Below are 20,720 nucleotides of genomic sequence, written 5' to 3' on the forward strand. Positions count from 1 at the left end.
GGGACTGCACGGGCTGGGACCTGGGGTCTCTCTCCGAAGCCCATTTTCTGATGTGCTTGAGGTTCGGTTTCACAGTAGTTGAAATAAGCGTGTGAGTGAAATGCAGGTCTCAGAAGTCAGCAGGCTGTGACACAGGTGCTTTGCTAGCAAGGGTAGTGCGCAGTGTCCTCTGCTGACCTCCGTGTCCTCGCTGTGCGTGGCCGGGAGCCGCCTGCTGAAGAAGTTCCCACCAAAGGCTTTTTCTTTACATTAAAACGTTCCCTCCCACCAAACAGAGATGCATATTGCTGTGCAACGCCTGATCTTCTCGGGTGGGCAGTGTTGTGTGCAGAGCTGACGCTGTGGACTTGGTCATCTCTTCTCATTTCTGCTCCCCAGGTCAAGGGAGAGAAACCAGCAAGGTGCTCGAAAAGGTTTCGTTCATCCCTGCTCCTTCTACAAAATGCCTTTAGAAATATTTGGCACAAATCGTGGGCTTTTGGTGAACTTGCTGCCATGTACGTGTCCTTGGGTAACTCAAACCCTACGAGTTGTTATTTTTTTATACTGAGTGCTCTGTTGTGCACGCAGGAGACAGATGTAGGAGGCGGTTACGCGCCTGCCATGTCTGTGGGAGAGCGCATCGCCTGGATGGGGGTCCTTCTGCACCTCTGTAGGGGCTGGGCTGTGAAACATTTAGCTTGACTGTTTCTCTGTTATTTTTTGGTTAGGAGCTTGCTAGTGACATTTCCGTGTCCCAGCTTTCGGTCCTGGATGGTGTTTTTCAGTGCTTGACGTGTTCCCATGTCACCAGATGAAGACACCCATCGAGGTGTGATTGACAGGGCTGTTTCCCATGTGATGTGACCCGGTGTTTTGACCACTTTGACCTGTAATCAACCACGAATCACTTACGTTGCAGCAGTAGCTTAAAATGTGATGGCCGGTCCTGTCCCACCTCCAGGCACAGGAGGCCTGACCCTCCCTTCCAGCAGCCAGAAATCACGGACACGAAGGGCAGGGAGCTCTACCTGCCCCCACTGGGCGCTCGAGCTGTGTTAGAGTAATCCTTGCTCCTGAAACACGACCGAGTGAGACAACCCGAGTGAGCAGAGTGGCTCCGTCTGCAAGAGCAGGTTTGCCGCAGGTATTCCATGAAAGCACCTCTGCTGAAGTCTGACCCAGATGGTTGTGTCATCCGGTGGAACTGAAATGAGGAGCCGAATGCCTGGATTGTTCGGCTCTTCTGGAAGCCAGGCCATCTTCTCCCTCTCTCTGCGTCTACAGTGGATCAAATAATTGCTTCCAAATGGACGCAAGTTATTAAGCAGTGTGTATAATTAAAGTCAGCTCCTTGTGAATTTGATCATTCATTTCCTTAAGGAAAATATGATGAAGTAATTACAACCCAAGCTAAACACAAATCAAATGCTATTCTAAGTGCGATTCTGCACCATGAGTCTAGTTTATGAATGACTCTGGGGCTCTGTGGCTTCGTGCCTGTTAAAGAAACGTGGCTGCGTTTTTAATTGTTTGTAACAAATGAACAAAAGACTGCATGACTCATTTATTGTGCCAAGACCAATGCTCGCTCTTTGTGCTCTCACACGTGGTTTTGACAAGGCAGCTTGCTCTTAAAAGAGCTTCACTGGGACAGGAGAGAAGGGAAAAATCTCGTGAATAAGATTTCATGTAAGAGCTTCTCAGCTTTTCCCCCTGAATTTTGTCTGAACGAAAACTAAACTTTACCTGCCCTAGCTGTGAATTTGAGAGGCAATTATTTCTTCAGTGCTGAAGCCAGAGCCCTGTCCTCACCGTCTCCTCTCTCTTGGTCACTCCTTTAACTGCGGCACAGGCTTTCCATTTCAGCTGAGTTTGGGCAGCTAGGAGATACGCAGACCCTACGAATGCTCTGAAAAGAGAGCTACGGGTGGGGAGAAAGACCTGAATTAGTGCCCCAGAAGGGAAGGTCTGAGTGAAAACAAGACGCTGGAGGTGAGCATTATGAATCCCCCACATCGAAACGTGTGTTAGCTTCTCTGAGAAGTTTGGGGTGCTCCGGGGTGCTCATGACCTCAGAGTCCTCATCCACAACAGGAGAGCACAGCTCACGAGCAGGCTGTGAGGTGTTTCACCTTGCCTTTTTGCAGTGAGGAGCAGGTCGGTGGGCTCTTCCTAGAGGTGTGACTAGTGAGCAGGCAGGCTCAGGGGGCTCAGGAAGGGCAGAAGAGCTTCTTGCAAAGCTGCCTGCTTTAGGGAAGCACAGGCAGGGCAGCTCCTTCATCTTCTGCCGTCGTTTTCTTACAGTGTCGCCTTCTAGCTGCTTTATTTTTGAGAAGTCACCTCATTTTTGTGATCCTCTTCTAAACTGAGAGGTTCTCTGCAGCTCAGGCTCATTCATATTTCAGATCCTGGACTTAAACAATGTCCTCAGAGTTATTAATAGTTTAAGATGGATGGCAGAATTAGGACAGGGTGCTCTGGTTCAACTCCCTTGTAATTAACCAGAAATCCTGACCTGGCCTCTCTAACTGATGTTGGTCTGCTGGAGGACTCCCAAGGACACGCAGAGGCTCCACCTCTGGTCTTTCCTGTGGAATAACAACAGGAAGGCTCAGGGATGGCCCTGGCAAATGAACTTGCCGCTCACCTTTTGGCTTTTCATGTTTTCCCAATGCCCAGATCTTCGTACCTTGCAAAGTTTGGGGTTTTGAAGCGAGAAGGTTGTGCTTTGAAACACTCGTCATCGTTAAAGCTGTGCCTGACATTTCCCCCGGCTTAATGGGGAGTAAATATTGCCATGCAGTGTTAAGATAGTTTGTGTTACTTGTTGTTACTAATAGCCCGTGGCTGTGCCCAATGTACCTGTTCCGAGAGCCTGCCAGCCCAACCTTCCTGGGCTGGGGGTGTACTTGGGTACCAGCCCCCCGGGGCTTTCCAGCCAGGACAGGCAGGTGCCAAGGAGGGGTGGTTAAACTCCGAGGGACCCTCGGGCCCCCAAAATCCAAGAAGTGCCAAGATTGCCTCCCCCCGTTGCTCTGCAGTGTGTATATACGTCGTTTATTGCATTACAGATACCATAGCAAGGCTTTATTTTTGTTTGAGCGAATCCATCCTCGCTCAGACAGAAAAGAAGATGGAGAAACGCCCGGGCCGTGCCTGCGAGACGCGGCTCTGCCCAGGACGGTCGCTGCAGCGTCAGCAGTCCCGCGCCTGCCTGTCCCTAGAGAGCTGGGCCGGCCGCCGGGGAGGGATTTGGGCTTGCTGGGAGGCTGTTGAGGAATCCTCGCAGCAGTGAACGCTGTGTGTGCGTGCAGCCGTTGCGGTTCACCGCTCCTTCCTGCAAAGCGTGGCAGATGGGGGGAAGAGCAGGGGGCAGCGCCTTCCAGTTTCTTACAAAAATAAAAATGCAGAACCAGCCATCAGACGAAGCTGTTCGGATTCTGCTCCTGCAAACAGGGAAAAAAAAGAGGCACATGGAAAGAATTCTGAGAAGTCTCGCAGCAAAGCAGTTCCCATGAAATGCTCTGAGAGAAACGATCAATTTTTTATAGTGCTGTGGTGCTGTAACTTTTTTTTCAGTGGGGAAAAGCTTATGCCCTTTTGTATCATAGCCAAAAATCTCTTTAGAAGTCGTTGGCAGTGCAGTATATAGGCTCACCTTTGGGTTTCTTAGCTTTGTCTCTTTCGTAGGTAGGAAGATTTGCGATTTTTTTTCCTGTGCTGACGTGTGATTTGTTGAAAATTGCAGAACTCAGACATTTTTAACGGAGGCTGTTGGGCATTCGATTCTGTTATACAGCTGAGTTATCAAAAAGGTCAAATAATCACACGTAGTATCGTGGAAACTGTTTGCGTTTAACCTCAGAAGGAGCAGAAAAAATACGACATTTTCCTGGTTTAAGATTCAAAAGCGGGTCTCGGGAAGATGGGCAGCAAAGCAGTGATTTACCGGGGCTCCCCCCAGCGCGGCGGTGGAGACGTGCGGGTACCGGCGGGGCGACAGCAAACCGCAGCTGGGGCAGCCTGGAGGAGAGAACGCGTGCTGCTCTAGCGGTGGCTGAGGAGCTGGGGTCTGGGCCGGGCTGCGGGGTGGCTGGGAGCTGCAGGCAAGCCTGGAAACAGACGTGTGGGTTTTGGAGCTTCCCCTGCTCACACTGGGAGGGGGATGAAGGCAAAGCGCTCCTCTCCCGGGGCTGGGGTGGGTGGAGGGAAGGACGGGCTGCGCAGGGGAGCGTTGGATCTGCGCTAATTTTAGCTTTTATAGGAAGGAAGAGGAAGAAAGTTAGCTTCGGCCTACCTAAATTAAGCTCGGTTGGGCTTCAAAAATAGGACTGTTGCTGTACGCGGACTTGCAGAGCTCCCGTACCCCGCTCAGCTCCGTGATACTCCTCCGTGAGCCGGGGGAAGCTCCCTCCTGGCATCCCAGTGGGTAAGGAAAGGAAGCCTCTGGGGCTGCTGCGGGGTGCCTCCTACCAGCTACCTAATAAAAATGACCCTCTGAGTGATCCCGGTCGCCTCAGTGCTGAGGAGGAAGAGGAAAAAACAAGGGGTTTGGGGAGGGTTGGTTTGATTTGTACCTCTCGGGGCACGGGTGCAATCGCTGCCTGTCCATGTGGGCGAGGAAAGGCCGGGCTAGCCACCAGGACGAGATAAGGAAGGATGACTGTCCCGCTACAGCCATGTGGATGCACTTAATCTGCACAGATGAAGAATCAACGTGTTAAAATATTTTTCCCATCCCACGGAAGATTTTCTGTTTAATTTGGAAAGAAAGGGTGTAATTTTATCAGTGGCTGGAACTAGGACGAGGGGAATGAAGCAAACAGCCTGATTAGTGCCCCTGTTTATCCCCAGCCATTTTCTGTCGTTTCTGGTGGATTATTCAGGCTGTGATGATAGCCTGGCATGTTCCGGAGCACGGCACAAGCTGCCTCTCTTTAGGTGCTCATAATTCACACTCCATTACGACGTCGACTTTGGGAATACTTGGCAGGATGTTGGAGCTCGCCAGGCATGATGAGATTGAGTTCATCTTGTTAAACTGCATTCTGCAATGTACTTATATATTTTTTCCTCAGCAATAGCATCCCCTTAGGAGAACAGCGTGGCGCTCTCCAAACACAGCTACCGATGTAAAAGGGCCGCCGATGCCCAACGCAGCCCTCGGCTCGGCGTGTGCCAGGCTGCCGCAGGTGCTGGATGCTCGAGCACGGCTGTGGGAAGACTCTGCTTTTTTCTTTCTGATTCTGTACAATGCCGTTCTTTTATTAGTCACAGAATTGATTCACAGCATGCAAATCTTCGCACATGTCTTTAGGGATTCAGCATCTGACCAAACAGGAAGAAATCTCGTATTTTTAAACCCATTAGGGACAACAATGCAGTGACCGAGTTTGAAGGGGAAATGTGAGCGTGTCGGCTCTTTCTCAATCGAGTATTGGAAAATAAAAAGTGGGTGCAGTGGTCAGTGCTTCAGCAGAACCTCCCAGGATGCCCACCGGGAGATGCCCCCGCGTCTTTTTCGTTATGCCCAAAGGAGTGCCAGAGCCCGGCTGTTGGACTCGGGGATCCTTCTTCCTCATCTCAGCAGGTGATGTCCTCCGGGTGGGCGATCGGTGCTTTCCTTGTTCATTTTCAGCCCCAGAGGGACTTGCCCGATCGCTTCTCTGAGGCAGACCTTCATGGAGAAGAAAGCCAGAATCAGCTCTTTGGCTTTGACCTCGGGAGTGAAGTCAGAGGCAGTGGAAAATGAAAGGACTTGCAAGACCGTGGTTGTGCAGGCAGGTTCAGCATCATCTGCTGTGCAGCTCGGGGAACATCTCTGCAGGCTGCCGGGTCCTGTCCCGCCCTGGTACCCCTGGACGGATGCTGACAGCAGGCACACGGAGCTGTCTTGTTCTCCTCCCTCATCCCTGCAGATCTCTGCTGCTCGTCTCTGCTTCTACTCACTTTACAACGTGCTCCAAAGAGTGCGTCGGCTCAGCCGGGTGGGTTTTTCTCCGTTTCCCTGCTGGGGCTGTCAATTCTCCACGCTGTACAAGTGCTGCTTTGTACCTGGGCCTCAGTTTGGAGCCAGGCAGATAATTCACTTGTGGAGGAACCCAGGTGTGCAGCCAGAGAGCTGAGCATGGCCAGGTCAATATCCCACAGCATGCACGGACGCACGTCAATGCGCGCTGCCTGCCTGCTGTGAGAACACAATACAAATGCCACCTCTTTGCTCGGGCTTGGACTGGTCTTTCCTGAAAAGAAACAGGCTTGTTTTGTCCTGAGCTTTGCAGCAGGAGCAAATCCAACTGGAAAATAAGCATCCAAGTGATTTCCCTTCCTGATTTTCCCCCTCGTACTCCAAGTTTGGGAAGGAAAAAAGCTGCCCGGGCTGCTCTGCTGGACGCTTCGGGTGTACTGGGTGGCCTCACTGGTGCTGCTGGCCATGTGCTTTGGGTGCCAGCATGTTCTGGGCTTGGAAGCAGCCGGTTAATTTAGGAGCAAGGCTGATCGAGTTGAAATTCAGTCAATTCGTGATCTAAGGGTTAAATCAATACCAATTAATTCTGAAGCGTGGGAGGGCCTGTACCGCATCCATCATGCTTTTTGTGGCGGTAGCATTCGGCAAGCCGAGCGAACGGAGAAAATTAAAAACAAACTGGGAAAGAGAAGGAAGATACCGAGCACTTGGGTGGTGGTGGGATGGAGCAGCAGGAGGTGCTGGAGGGTGACGTGAGGATAGCAGCGCGAGGGGCGCGCTGTGCCGCCAACATCAGCTCCGCAGCCTCCCATCGCGGTGCAATCCTGCGCGATAGCGCTAATTGCATAACCGCGACCTCGTAACGAGCTGTCGCAGAACTCGCGTAGATTTTCAAGACTCGCTGTTCTCCGAGCACAGAGACCTGCCAGCAGCAGAAAGAGCTTTAACGAGTCGGGTGGCAGGCTGATGGGGGAGAGCAGGAGAGACGGCGGCTGTTTCCTTGGGGGAGAGCAGGAGGATGCCGCTGGTTTGCTTTATTTTTTTACTTCCCAGCCCCAAGATTAAGGCAAATGCAGCGTGGGGGCAGTCAGTTCAGCCGTAGTATCCACATCGTCCTCGTGAAGGGATGCCTCGCGGTGCAGCTGACGGATGACAAAGTATTTAAGGAGGAGGATGCCCCGAGGGGTGCTGAGCTCTGCGCAGGGTACCAGCGCGGTCGCCTTGCCCCTCTTCATCCACTGCTGGCTTGTCTGGAGGAAGCTTCTGCTTCTTGGTCTGGCGCTGCTCCGAGACAGAATTAAGGGAATCATGATAATGAGGTTTAATTACTACAGAACAAAATGGTGCGAATATAATTAATACCAGCCAAGAAGGATTTGGGGAAAGTGGGTCTTGTCAGACTTTATAGTGCCTGTTTTAGTGGAAGCAGGTATCTGGGTAAATGTGATGCATATGCAAAGGGTTTGACCTAGAACAACATGACCCTAAAAAACGCGATGGTGACAAATCGATTAAAAACTTGCTTCACTTCTCAAAAAGCACTCGGCAAGGAAAGCTCTAAGACGAGGGGCTGTTGCGAAGGTGTGCTGCCATTCAGCGTTTTCATTTGGTGTGGAGCAAATGTGGATTTAAATCTTACCAAATTCACAGGTGACGAGCACATAGCAGGGTAGTAAATAGTATGGAGGGTGGGAGAGTTGGATAGAGCTGCCCGGACTGTTTCCTAAGATGCCTCCATTAAATTGTGGTGTTTTTTTTCTTACACGTCAATATTGTGCCAGGCCATACCAGCGGGACAGGCAGGGACTGCACAGCATCAGTGAGGCGTGGTGCCCTACCAAGAGCTTACTGGGGTCTTGGGAGGTGCAAGGAGACGCAGTGAAGACGAGAGCACAAGCTGAATTCTACCTTTGTGCTTTATTTATTTTATTTTATTCTTTGCAATAAAATGCAGTCTCCAATTCCGATGCGCTTGTTCTCAACAGGGTGTTTAAAACCTGGGAAGGTCATTAAAATGATTCAAGGGCAAGAGATAAAAAATGCCAGAGCATGGGGAACACAAAGAGCTCAGTGTGCTTAACTTGTCAGAGGAGATTGAGAGGTGACAACTACGCTGCAGCAGAGCCTTTCAGCGAGAGCACAAAGCAGCCCTCGTGGTGCAGAAGGACATGAAAAACCTGATGGCGAAAAGCCAAAGCCAGGCAAACTTCAGTCACTTCTTTAAATGTTAAGCAGTGAAATAAACTGCACAGGCAAATGGCAGATTCCCCATCTCTCTGTCTTCCAGTCCGGAGCGGATACATTTTTAGAAGATATTCTTTAGCTAAACGTAAGTTGTTTGGCTGAGCAGAGCGTGCACTAGCAGGGTCCGAGCTGCCGTCAACGCAGAAGGCTTGTCGGAGCGTCTGCTGGTCCCTCCTGGTCCTCGGCATCCACGAGGTGCTGCGTGCCCTCAGCTTGGGAATTGGGGCAAAACGTTTCTTCCCAAGGTCGTTCCGAGCCTGACTCTGCTCTTCAGCGGCGTGTTGTGCTGCGGGCTCCATCAGCTGCTTAACCTTCGTGGTTTACTGCTTGATTGGAGGAGCTGCAGGGAATAAATCCGGAGATGCTGCAGGAAACGTCAATACCACTCTCACTTGTTCCAGGTAGCGCTTAACAACTGAGACAAATGGGTTTGCCAGGCAGCGCTCACAGGGGGCTGATCATTTATGTTCTTGGTCTGCAAAGGAGTTGAAGGCTTCGGGTTCTAAGGGAGGAGGTCCAGCCCCTGCACGATGCTCCACGTTGCCCAGGGGCTGCTAAGAGCAGACTGTAGCTTGCAAAATGTTTTCGGTCTGCAGGCAAGCAATGCTGATTTGTGCTGACTCTTTCCAGGTGTTACTTCTAATCCTGGTCTTCTCTCCCAGCTGAGGGAGTTAAAGGAACATAAACTTTTGTCATGTGCTTGCCAAAGGTGGGGTTTCAGGAGAGGTTTAAGCAGCTCAGGAACCTCTATCCCATCTCTGCTGGCATCTGTGGTGCTCCCGCGGGTCTCGGGCGGCAGTGGTACAGGAGCTTGCCTTTTTGGCAAGTCACGTTCCTCCCCTTCTGCTCAAGGGAAGCTTCTGGCAAAAAGGTGAAGGGGAACAAGGCTGGAGAAACCTTTGTGTGGAGTAACTGGGGATGGTTTGTTGGGTGCAGCCATTGATGTGTGCTCCTGGAAAGGAGGGAGGGATGAAGGACTTGTCACTGCGGTCACAGCTCATCCTTTGCCTCTGACCTGCCCCTGGCTGGCTTCCCAGAGTTTCCCCATTATCATAATCCCTTTTCCCCCCCCCCCTTTTCCTTTTAAGTAAGAACATCTACATGTCATAGCGGTGAATGCGATCTGGAATACTGGAAATCCACCCACTTGCAGAGGGCCTGGAAGAGCAAGTGAGAGGCGTTTGGAATCGCCTGTCTCCCGAGGCAGGAGGCAGTCTGCCTGCCCTCCCTCCTGGTCCCACTTCCCAAAGCAGGAGGCAATCTGCCTGCCCTCCCTCCTGGTCCCCCATGGCCAGCAGCAGGTGGCCGTGCCCCAGCCTCCGGCTCTGGGTGATGCAAAGCCGCGAGCTCCTTGCCTTGCTCCAATGCCTCTGTCTTGTTCCCAGATGTGGATGTCTCATCTAATCCTGTAAGCATGCATGTCTCCAGGCATGGCTAATTAGATTGGAGAAACAATCTAGAGGAGTTTGCTGCTGCTGTTGTTATTTTTTAAGCAGATGTTGTATAGCTGGGCTACTGGACGTTTTCCCTTTGTTTTCTACGTATTTGTCAATTTGTTGCCTTGGCTCTGCTTGCCCACCCGGGCTCTGGTAATAACTCACCGACACGGTGAGCAGAAGGAGCGTGCTGGGAGTGCGCACGTGGCGGAGGGCTGGGAGCAGATGGACGAGGTGCCTGAAGGGCTCTCTGGGGAGGTCCGTGAGAGGCAGAAGTGAAACGGACCATCAGGTCTGTCCGCAGGGCTGGGGGTGCTCTCTGCAAGGAACCTAGAAACCTCATCAGAGGCTCCAGGCAAACCGTACAAGGCTTGTAGAAGGTGCATCAAAGGCAACTGTGCTGCAGTGGTTGGGGAAATAGGTAAGGCCTATGAGGCTTTGCTTTTACTGATGCCTTTACTAATGTTCTTGCCCGAAGGTTTGGATTTTGAAAGCACTTAAAAAATACCCGGTTTACGTTTGTGGCTCTTCCTGATTTATACGATGTGCTTCATACGTTGCTCCAGGCACCCGAACAATACCAGCTGTAGTTAACGTTAGCTCCCAACACGTGTATTCCGGTTCTCAGCCCACAGGGACGCACGTCTACATGCTGCACCATATGTGGGACAGCTGCTGGTGCAGAGCCCAGGGGCCGACATGGTTACCCGGTCGGAAACCTCGGGATACCGGAGGAAAAGGGACTTCTGGCTGAGTTTATAGGAGAATTTCTGTCTTTGCATTTCATTGCAATTAAAATCTGAGAAGTGGAGTCGGAAGGATTCTGCTGTTTTGGTGATTCGAAACGTGCCTGTTACACCGAGCCCCAAAGAAAAGTATTTTTAAGTCAAGCGGCTCGCTACACAAAGAAGCGTTCTGCATACTTTCGAGGTTCGTACGGTTATCCGCATATTTCTCTCAAGTAGGAGGGAAAGACCCGATTTCTTTAATATTTGGAGAGCTGGCCCATTTCTTCTGCTGGGCGGAACTCGAAGACCGGCGGATTTCTGCGAGCCGTGTGACTTGGCAGCACTGCGCTCTCTCCTCGGTGCCATCAGGGAGGCTGCTGCCGTGTAACCAGAAGTAAATTAATACAAATAATCGGGAGGTTTGTGGCCCGAATCCGGATTTAACAGATAGGCACCTTTAAAAGGGTTTAGATGCTCAGCTTTGTTCAGAAGACGTGCAGATGATGTGTTTCAGGATGAGTGCTGTATGTGGGATGAAATTTGGAGCTTCCTAGCACCAGCTAAAGCAATTAATAGTAATGGTATTCATTACATGCTCATTACATAACGTGGCTTGTTCTGAGGAACAGACTGCTGGGGAAGGAGGATGGAAATAGCAACTGTTAATTTCAGAGGGCTCAGCCTCTGAAGGTTGCACCCAGGAGGGAAGAGAGCCTACTTAATTCCCTTTGCTCTGCCCCAAGGAGTGTGCAAAGGGGAATAGGCCTCTCTGCAGGGTTTTCCACTGCTGGTGCCATTCCGGGTGCCGGCATCAGGGGATATTTTGGCTGTCCCCAGCTATTTCCCTGCCCTTGCCGTGCTCCTGGTGCTGCCTGGCCTTATCCTCCCCTGCTGGTCCTTTGGTGCTGACCACGGGCTGTGGCTCGGTGCTGCTCCCCGCAATCAGAGGTGTTGACATGGGGTTTAAGGAACGTTTCCAGGCTTGGTCAAGCGGTACGCCTCGGTCTGCCCGTGGTTATTGTTGTTTGCCATCAGGAATTGGGTAGCGTTATGCACAGAGTCAGCTTGCATGCCTGTGTGCACCTGCGCTCGATGCATAATTAATTGGTACAAATGCCTGAAGTAGGTAGGGTGGTGTGTATGTTTGGAGGATCTGCTGGGCCCTGGCTTGCTGGGTCTCTGGGTTGGCTCCAGAGACGGCTGGGAGCTGTTGCTGAAGCGGGGCTGAGTAACAAAACGCAGCGTGAGAGCAAAGTGCTGCCTGGCTGCCAGCTTGCCGGGCCGGCCTTCTGAAAGACCTTCCCTGCTTCTCCTTGACTCTGCTGTTGCAAAAGGCTGGGAGAACAATAGCTGACTGCCTCTTCTCCCCTTTTGTTCCTAGATGGGGACGGCCGGAGACTCAAAGGAGCCATCCAAAGGAGCACAGAAACGGGGCTGGCTGTGGAAATGCCCAGCCGGACCGTCCGTCAAGCCAGCCACGAGTCCATCGAGGACAGCATGAACAGCTACGGATCAGAGGGAAAGTAAGTCACCGAAAGCGTCTGGATAATCGCTTGGGGGATGCTCTGTTCTTCTTACACCTATTAATTTTCCTCTGGCGTGATAGATGATGTGTTTGTCAGCCTCGTCTCTGCTGCAGGTGTACTGCCCGTTCAGTTACAGCAGGTCTCTCTTCCTGCGTAGCTGGCACATACTTCAGCTGTTTATATACTTTTTTAGTGTCCTCATTATTCTGAGCTGAAGCAGATACCCATTACTTTTAACAGCTTTGCTTTTAGAAGAATAATTCAGGGTGGATAGCGGAGGCCCATTACAGGCAATGAATTATAAGCCGGCAGTCGTGTTGCACAGCGGCTGTCTCCTGTTTCAGAATAGCCTTTTGCTTCGGGAAACAAAAAATTAAAAAAAAATGCGCTAGGGTGATGAAAATGATGCAAGGAGCGAAATAAGGATTCTGATATCAAAGTACATATTTAGAAACCGTAGTTAGAAGGTTTTATTAACAAACTTTATTTTCTGTTTCATCTGAGTTAGCGTCCTGAACAAAAATGTATTTTAGAACTGGTTTTTGACCCCAAGAGGGGTTATAACACCTTTTATTGCATTTAGGCCCCATAACTGAATGCAAAGCACTGGATCCATTGTCCATAACTTCAAGGACTGACTTGTCTTCAGTCCTCCTTTCTCTATTTCCATTGTTTGAAGCCGTAGATGGAGATTATCGTAATTTTATTAAGATGGCCATTCATGGGATCTCTGGAGAGGCTAAAAAAAATAAAAACACGAGAAAACACAACAGTATTTAAAAAGGGGCAGTCACTATATATATATAATCAAATTCCATGCTTCTAGGTGCGAGACCGAAATGCTTGTATACCTAAAATGAGTCCTGTTTATGCACCACACTCGGCTTCTCACTGCATGCTCTCCCTAGTCCCGTGTGGTATTCCAGGTACACCATGCTGCTAAAATACCAGGGTAGTCCAGAGGCTCCCTTGAATAATTAATGCAATTCTGGTGTTAAATAAGTAACGGGCTGTAAATTAAGAGAGACTTTCTTTAGCTTTGGAAGTAGGCTAATCCTGGAAAGGCATCATAGATCTGTGCTGAAGGTTGGAAATAGTAATGAGGCACAGGCTGCGATAGCAATCTTGTCACTCTGGAGCTGTGATGTACCTTATCTCTTCTGTGAGCCCTTGTCTCCAGGGAAATATTCCTTCTACACCACCACAGTCCTGTGCCTTGGAGTTCTGCCTCTGCTACGAGATTTGGAGGATTAGTGATTAAGTTCAGTCCCTTGGCAGTGCAGGGCAAGAATCTGCTTTTGTGCAGAGTAGCATATTTTTCTTTTTATATTTACATAGCTTATCCTCCTGGGAAGGGGGTACAATTCTCTGTGTCCTGTCCTTGCATATGCTGGCTGCTTTGATTGGTCTTTCCCGGAGAGGGAATATTTCTGCCAACAAAATATTGCACCCGTACAAGTGCTGTTTTACCCTGAAGGCAAGCTGCGTGGAGCTACCAGGGCAACAAAGAAGTCCGAATCCTGTCTTGCAGTCCAGATGTCTTTATTAGAACAAGTCTAATGGTTGGTATTTGAGCCTCAAACGTGGCCAGAACGTCCTCACTGGCCCTTCTGCCAGGGATGGGACAGTTTCTGCTCCCACTTCTCTAAAGAGTGCGGTAAGTGGTTCCTGGACTCTTTGTTCCTAGGTGGGATAATTGATCTCTTCTGGAGGGCCCGCGGGAGTTGCAGTTATCTGCCTGAACCACCAGTGATAAGCAAACGGGGCTGGGAGTACAAAGAGCGAAGAGGGCTCTATTCTCTTGAAACATGGTGGCAGGAGAGTTTCTCTGCTTTCTTTTCCCATTGCAAAGAAAGGAAGTATTTGGGGAATAGCTTCGAGGGGCAGAAATTTATTCAGCTAAATCAGATTTCTGTTGGTTTTTCTTGTTTGCTGTAGCTGTGTTCCCAGGGAGGCAAAGTGAGGATTCATATGACTCCATTAACTGTGGCAAGTTTATTTTCTTTTTACTGCTGGGTTTCTGACTGGTGCGGGTAGTCCTCGGTCAGACAGTTGTTGGCAGTGTCTGTCAAAAACCTGGTTTTCAGCAGCGCGAGGTTGCCCTAGTTCTTACCCATTCACCTCCTTGGTACGTGAACACGGGAAGAAAATGGGGTTAAAACATCATCTTCCAAAGGGGCTTGTTCCCAAAGTTCGGTACGGTTTCATAATCCTCTTTGATTTAAGGACTAAAAGGACAACTCCCAAAGGTGGCACAGAGAACATTTAAGTAACATTTTGCTGCAGAAGGCCTTAAATACCTGCTCTCATACAAACGTACTCTTGAAAAGTGATGCTGATGGACTGCTTTCGTGTTTCCTGCAAGGAGCTGGCTTTGGCTGGCTGCAGCTGCTCAGCTCAAGTGCAAAGAACCACGATTGAAGATTTTTATGTATTGCATGATTCTGAGCAGCTCTGCTTGTAGTGTGAGTACCAGAGTGCCTGAAATCTGGATCATTTTATGGAAGGCTTATTATACAGGGATGTACTTCTCAGATCCGCTAGGCCCTCCTTCAAGAAAATACTCATTTTGGGGTCTTACCCAAAGGCTGAAGTATACGGAAGATTAGCTGGTCTGACGGATGAGTCTCCCAGAATTTAAACTCACACAAAGTGTCAGTAAGTGCTGACAATGTCACACACTGCTCCATTTATTTTTTTTTCCCAACCTTATTACACAGCTTTTATGCTGCGCAGTAGTTGTGCACCAGTATAGGAAGTTAATGTAATAAAACTCTCTATGTGACCGTACAGAAGAGAAAGGTGGTATTTGTTTTATACCAAACTGTTCTCAGCCGTTCAGCCTTGTAGGCTTCTCTCACCAGCTCTCTCACCCCCACGTGCAGGTGCCAAGCCTCGTGCACCTGGGTGCTCTGCCAGGCTTGGTTGGGTGCTGCGGGGGGGAAGCACCAGGGACACCATCTGCCAAACCCTCACTGCGCCTTCCTGGTTGTTCTGCACAACGAACTGGTTCTTGGACTGCTTTTTAAACACTTTCTAGGACTTGCTTCATATTATGGGGTGATGTTTCCCCTCAGGGTCTAACTTTTCTTCAGCCTTTGTAAATCCCACGCAGAGAGGTTTCCATTCGTAATTCACCCAGACCAGTCTTAGTTCTGGCTACAAATCCCTACCGCGGTATTTCCTTCTGAGTACGTACATGACAGCCTGCGTGAGAGGACAGCTACCCCGTGTAGCCACTCCCAGGACAACTCCAAGATTACCCAGCGGTAACATTCAGCACACAGGAGTAACTCCCAGATAAACCCCTGGGGTTCAGCAGGGCTCCAGCTCCGTCCTGGCTCTCTCACAACCTGTGTTTTGTTTTGGCTGAGTTTTGTCGCAGCTGCACAAAACCGCGTGCGACATTCAGCAAGCAGCAGATTCTGGACTTAGGCGTACCTTGCTCCTGCCAACCTCTTTTCTTATTGAAAATGGAGCAGAAAGACAAAAAGGGACCTGGAACAAAAGCCTGCTGGCTGCCCCGGTCCCCAGTGTGTGCTACTTGACAGGGTTTTTGTTCTTGCTGGCTACTGCTGAGATGATGGAAGCAGAGAGCAAAGGTGACGTTTACCTTAGAAAAGCCCAGCAGGTGATGCCTAGCAAGCTCTTGGAGATGTGTTCCTGCAATTTCTGAGATGAGCCTGCGTGTCCAGCAAGGAGGCCTCCTGTTAGCTGTACCCTGCCTCCTTTTCCTGGTGCTGCTGTGGTGGGGAGTAAAATTCCTTCACCACCCAGAGACCTGCTGTGGTACCATCAGTGTTCAGAAATTACAAGCCTTCATTCCTAAAAACACCGTCCAAAAGACTCGTCCTGTATAGCTGTTCAGTGAGTGCCTCTTCTTTGGCATCCGCAGCCAAGGGACCTCTAGACTCTTTTATGAAAAATCACCTCTAGGGCTCTCCTTCTATCTGAGTCTTTTAAAAGAAAAAAAAAAAAAAAAAAAAGATTCGTGTTGTTAACACAGCTCAGGCTGCAAGAAATCAAGGCCCGGGGGTCTCGATGGAAACCAGGGAAGGCAAGGAGAATTGTTCCTGTAGCACACCAAGAAATTAGCCAGCCGCTTCCCCAGCAGCAGACCTTTCTGTGCTGTTCAGCTTAACCAGCGTGGCTTGGAGAGGACGCAGCCTTGGAAGCTGTACTTCCAGGACTCGCTGCAGTGAATCCCACCTGCAGGAACCTCTTGAGGAGCAGGCAAAATTGCTCCCTGACGGCAGGGAGCTTTTATTCAGTGTGCCTGAGAAGTTGTGGTCTGTAAAACCGGAGCTCGCCTGGCGAGGTGGGGAAGGGAATGGGGGAGGTCTTTGTACATAATTCCCTGCCTATTTTTTATAGCACAGCTTAGGTGGCAGAATTCATGCAGCAGAAGGAACCATACCCAAAGGGAGTACAGTGTGTTACAGCACATGAGACGTCACGGTGCTAAAAATGCTGCAGGAAGCGGAGTGGCCAAGAGAGAGCGGAGCTTGTTGGGAGGCAGAGACGGCAACGCTGCCTGGCAGGGAGGAGATGTGCAGTTGGTGCTGCTAGCTTGATTTTAGGTACTGCGGGGACAGGTGTTCACAAAAGCCTTTCTCTGCCAACGTGAAGGCACCTGCAGCATTCGCATCAACTTTGACAAGGCACGGCGCTGTGTGCCCAGTCCCACGACACTCCAGTCAGATGTATATTGCATTAATAATGCCCGATACGCACTGTGAATATTTTAAAGGTAGGGGCAATGAGGTGAAATTAACCAGTTCTGCCTTCCTCCGTAGCTGATAGATATCAACTTCGCTTTTGTGTGTGTTAGATGCAATTTAAAAGAGCTTAACATACAATATGGATGAGTGCGGTTGTGAGGCAGCGCGCTCCCGCTCTCTGAAATGGGACTTCTGATGTCTTTTTCTTTCTGCTCAGATAAAATAACTATTGAATATATTATCATTCTCAGAGGAGACTTTTTTTCCCCTTTCTTCTGGATGAAGTACATCTTGCTGCCCCAGTTTTTAAAGGCAGAACAACTTCCTCCTGCAGGAGACACTGGATATAGAGCAAATGGGTTAATCCGGCCACGCCACTCAAACCCCTGCCGCATATTTAGCTGCATGGCTGTGCTCAGACAACCTGCTTATTACTTACCCCTTTCTGCACTCAGAGGATGAAAAAAAGTCTTTTAGAAATTATTTACGAGAAGAAAATAATGCTCTCTGAACCCCAGCAATGCCCAAACAAATTCCACGTACGTACTAGACGTGGTGGATGGAGCTCCCCTTTTAGGAGCGTATCGCTTCTAAAGGCTCGCGCTGATGGCAAGCAGGCGGCTGTGTGGACAGCACGAATACATCACAAAAAGGAGAAGACAAAATGTTGTCTTCTGAAAATAGCTGTTCTCTGGGGGCGCCGGGGGTGGCTGTGGTGAGGCTGCAGGCTTCACGAGGACCCGCGGTGCTGAACCCACAGAGGTGCAGCGCCGCAGGAGTCGGGATGCGCAGCTGTACTGAGAGATGGTAATGGGGGCTGGGGCCAAGGGGGGGGACACAAAATCACCTCGGAACAGCCCTGTTCGTGCCGGAGCTCCGTGACAGAAGGGCTTTGCACCCGTCCTGCGAGGGGAGCTGGACTCCTCGCTCTGCCTTCCTTCGGCACCGACGCAGCAGCCGGCACGCGGCCGTCACAGGTTGGGGCAGCTGAGAGCAGGCCCAAGGTCTCGTAAGAGAATTGCAGAGTGTTGTATCGGGGGCAAAAGGAAGGAAATAGGCCAGCTTCTGACTGACAGCTCAAAAAATGGTGTTGAGGACTGCCTGGAAAGAGATTGGGAAGGATAAAGCAAAGCAAAGCCCAGGGACAGATTGTCCAGGGAGAGACTTTTGGACGAGGTGAGGCAAGTGGCGCTCAGGAATGATGTGCATGAAGCTGCTCTGGTCTTGAGGCCTGGCTGTGGACTGGGTGACCACTGCAGGTGCTTTCCTATCCTATTTCATACGAGTTCTGCAAGGTCTTGACAAGCTGGCTGTGCAGACCTTTGCAGCAGAATAATGGTGGCACCTGGCATACAGCATCCCAGAAGCGATTTAAAAATAGGTTTAGAAAAGAGGTCAGACAAACCCCACATGGACAAGGGAAGAAATTAATGATACATTTTCCCCGAACGTGTCTGTGCCGATGCATGCTGTGCATGCTGATGTGCAGCGAACAATGGGTGGGGGTGAGGAGGAGGCTGAGCACAGCCACGGATGCGGGAGGAGAGGAACCACAGGTACTCTGAGCCCTCCTTGCACTGCTTTCTATTGAAACGAGCACTGTCCTTCTAGTCAGTCAAATCCTGATCCGTTTACACGCAATTTAGGATAGCCAGTTCCCATCTGAATGGATGTGAAGAAGAGCAGCCTTGCTGTGACGGACCCAGCTGCGGGATGATCTCCATGTGAGCTGTAAGTGCAGGCCAGGGAATGCTGCTGCCTTCAAAGAGAAGCAAGCAGCTGGCAAAGAGCCCTTAAGCCACTGCTCAGTCACACTAAGGAGGACAGACTTCATGTGCCCTGACCTGCAGCGTGCATCACAGCAGCGCAGTCTGCAGAGACCGCTGTGCAGGTTTCCCAAATGATGGGCAAATTATCGCTGCTGTGTTAAAAATGGGCAGAAAAAACCAACTAGGCAATTTCAGCTCCAGTCTGAACACACGCTTCCTAATACTCCACGAACACAATTTTGCTTTACACACACACGTGTCACAGAAGAGACGAACTGTTCATGCAGTCCCCTTTTTCATGAGGTCGGGAATGAGAATTATTCAAGGTGCGTTTGGCAGGGGTTGTGTGCGGGCACTGCTTGCGGCTGCCTGGAGCGGGCAGGGCTGGGCTCCCAGCTCTGCCTTGCAGCTGGAGCCTTGCAGGCGGTGCTGTGGGATCTTGTCTCCCTCTCGTGGGTGTCCGAATGACTGCAAGGACCGCGATTGTCCCCTGCTGTCCCGAGGTGTGTCCACGCTGCAGGTGCTGTGATGCCGTCAGCGTGGTGTGGAGGCACCCACAGTAGCTGGCTCATGTTCCAGGGGTGGTTTGGTCTTTGCAAATGGCTTTTATCCACGCATCCCAAATGGGTTTTGCAGCTGGTGCTGAGCCTTGGGGGTGCAGCTGGTACCCATGCAAACAAAATTAATGTTACTGCAATTTTCTGCTGATGCTGCTCAGCACAGAAAGGGCTCGGAGACCCCGGGATCAACAGCACCCTGAGCTGTTTTGCTACTGCCTCTGGTTTGCCTCCTCACCTTCCTGCAGGTGCTCAAGCACGATGTCCCATGCTTGTCCTTGGCACCCCGGAGGTGTCCTTTTCTTCCCTGTGCCTTCTGGCCAGTAACAGAATCGCATTTACTTAAAAGCCATCCCACAGCAAACCCCCTAATCCTTAACTTCATTAAAATCGTTCTCATTCAGCTGGGGCAAAGCAGCGCCCATGAATCACGATTAGTGAAAGCAGAGGGCCAAAGAAGAGGCGATTAATTTCTTTCCTGTCCAAAAGGCTGGGCTGCGCTCGCTGGGTGGAGGATTTCTGCCCTTTAGACAGCAGGCTGACAAGTGCCACCTGTTAATCTTTTTCGGCGCGCTGCTGTTGGGTTCTGTAGCAGCAGCCCAGCTCCCCAGGGCCTTGCTATGACAGTTGCTATTTGCAAGTCAGCTGCAAAATGCTCCCTCTTTATTCCTGCAGCTATTTTTGGCGCTTCTCTTCACACTGAAATAGAAAAGACATCATTTATTGGTGATAACCAGGTTATAGTAGCATTTTCTGCCCTTAAGGTGGAGCGTTTCGGAGGAAGGAAGGGTGAGGTGTGCCGGGGCGTGCTTTAAGTGATGGGACCAAAAGAGCCCCGTGCTCTCTCTCCTGGGTGGTGGAACAGAAATGTGGAAGGCCTGTCGGGGCCAGCAGCTCCTCGTGCAAGGGGGGTGATGGCCCCATCCAAGGGAGGGAGAGGGGAATGCCGAGGAGCACCGCGTCCACCCCAGCAGTGAGCAGAGGAAGCGGTCAGGGCTGGGACCTGCGTGGGTGCCGAAGGGCTTTCCAGGGCCACAGTAGAGGAGCTCTCTTCCTCCCTGCTTCAGCCATACAAAAAGCAGGTGAGTGGACGGGGAGGGTCTGTCCCACAGACCCCAGACCACGCCGTACACGGCCCCCCTCACTTTGTTCTTCCAGCTCCTCGCTGGTGCACGGAGCTCACCGAGCGGGATTTGAGCACCCTAAATTGAGCGTGTGGCTCCCGCTGTTTGCTCTTCATGTGCATGCTAAATTGCTGCAGTTGTGTTTTCCTCTCCCCTCCCCTCCCCAGGGGGAAGCAATAGCTTTCGTGGAGATGGTTTATGATTTTTCCGGACAGAAATTGTTTCCATTCCAGGTTTATTGGCCATACCCAAACAGCTGTCCAAGAATCGCTAAAAGCCAGGCCGCCTGATGCAGAGCTGGTGTTTCTGAAGCCTGATAGAGCAGCGCTGCAAAAGCCCAGCCTCTGAGCAATGTAACCAGCAGTCCCACCAGCTCACGGTGCGAGCTATTGAGGAATTAATTCAATAAAAGTGGGCATCGTTTCGAGGTAGTCCCAAGCCCTCCGACCTGTGCCTGTGCGGAGATAACAGCGACGTTGGTCTTGCTGTGAATGATTCCAGTTGCTGTTGTTCACCCCCAGCCCAGCAGCTCTTGTTCTTTCTGGTGCTTTGTATTTTTTTAACCTGGCTTTTCATGTGCTCCTGCTGTTTTCCTCTGCGCTGGAACACGGTTGATGGAGCTGCAGCATCTGCTGCCCCGGTAAGAGGTGCTCTGGTTTTGTGGC

At 50.7% G+C, this 20,720-nt stretch overlaps 1 protein-coding gene across 1 annotated transcript in view; it reads left to right on the forward strand.

Annotated features, from left to right (window-relative positions):
* The window catches only part of RIMS4 (regulating synaptic membrane exocytosis 4), a 52,567-nt gene that overhangs the window by 21,015 nt on the left and 10,832 nt on the right, over positions 1-20,720 (forward strand). The window contains exon 2 of the mRNA XM_035343912.1: positions 11,740-11,881. Within this exon, the coding sequence (XP_035199803.1) occupies positions 11,740-11,881 (142 nt within the window). The remainder of the gene's footprint in view (positions 1-11,739; positions 11,882-20,720) is intronic.

The sequence above is a fragment of the Oxyura jamaicensis genome, chromosome 20 (genome assembly GCF_011077185.1).
Source record: "Oxyura jamaicensis isolate SHBP4307 breed ruddy duck chromosome 20, BPBGC_Ojam_1.0, whole genome shotgun sequence".
Classification (NCBI taxonomy): domain Eukaryota; kingdom Metazoa; phylum Chordata; class Aves; order Anseriformes; family Anatidae; genus Oxyura; species Oxyura jamaicensis.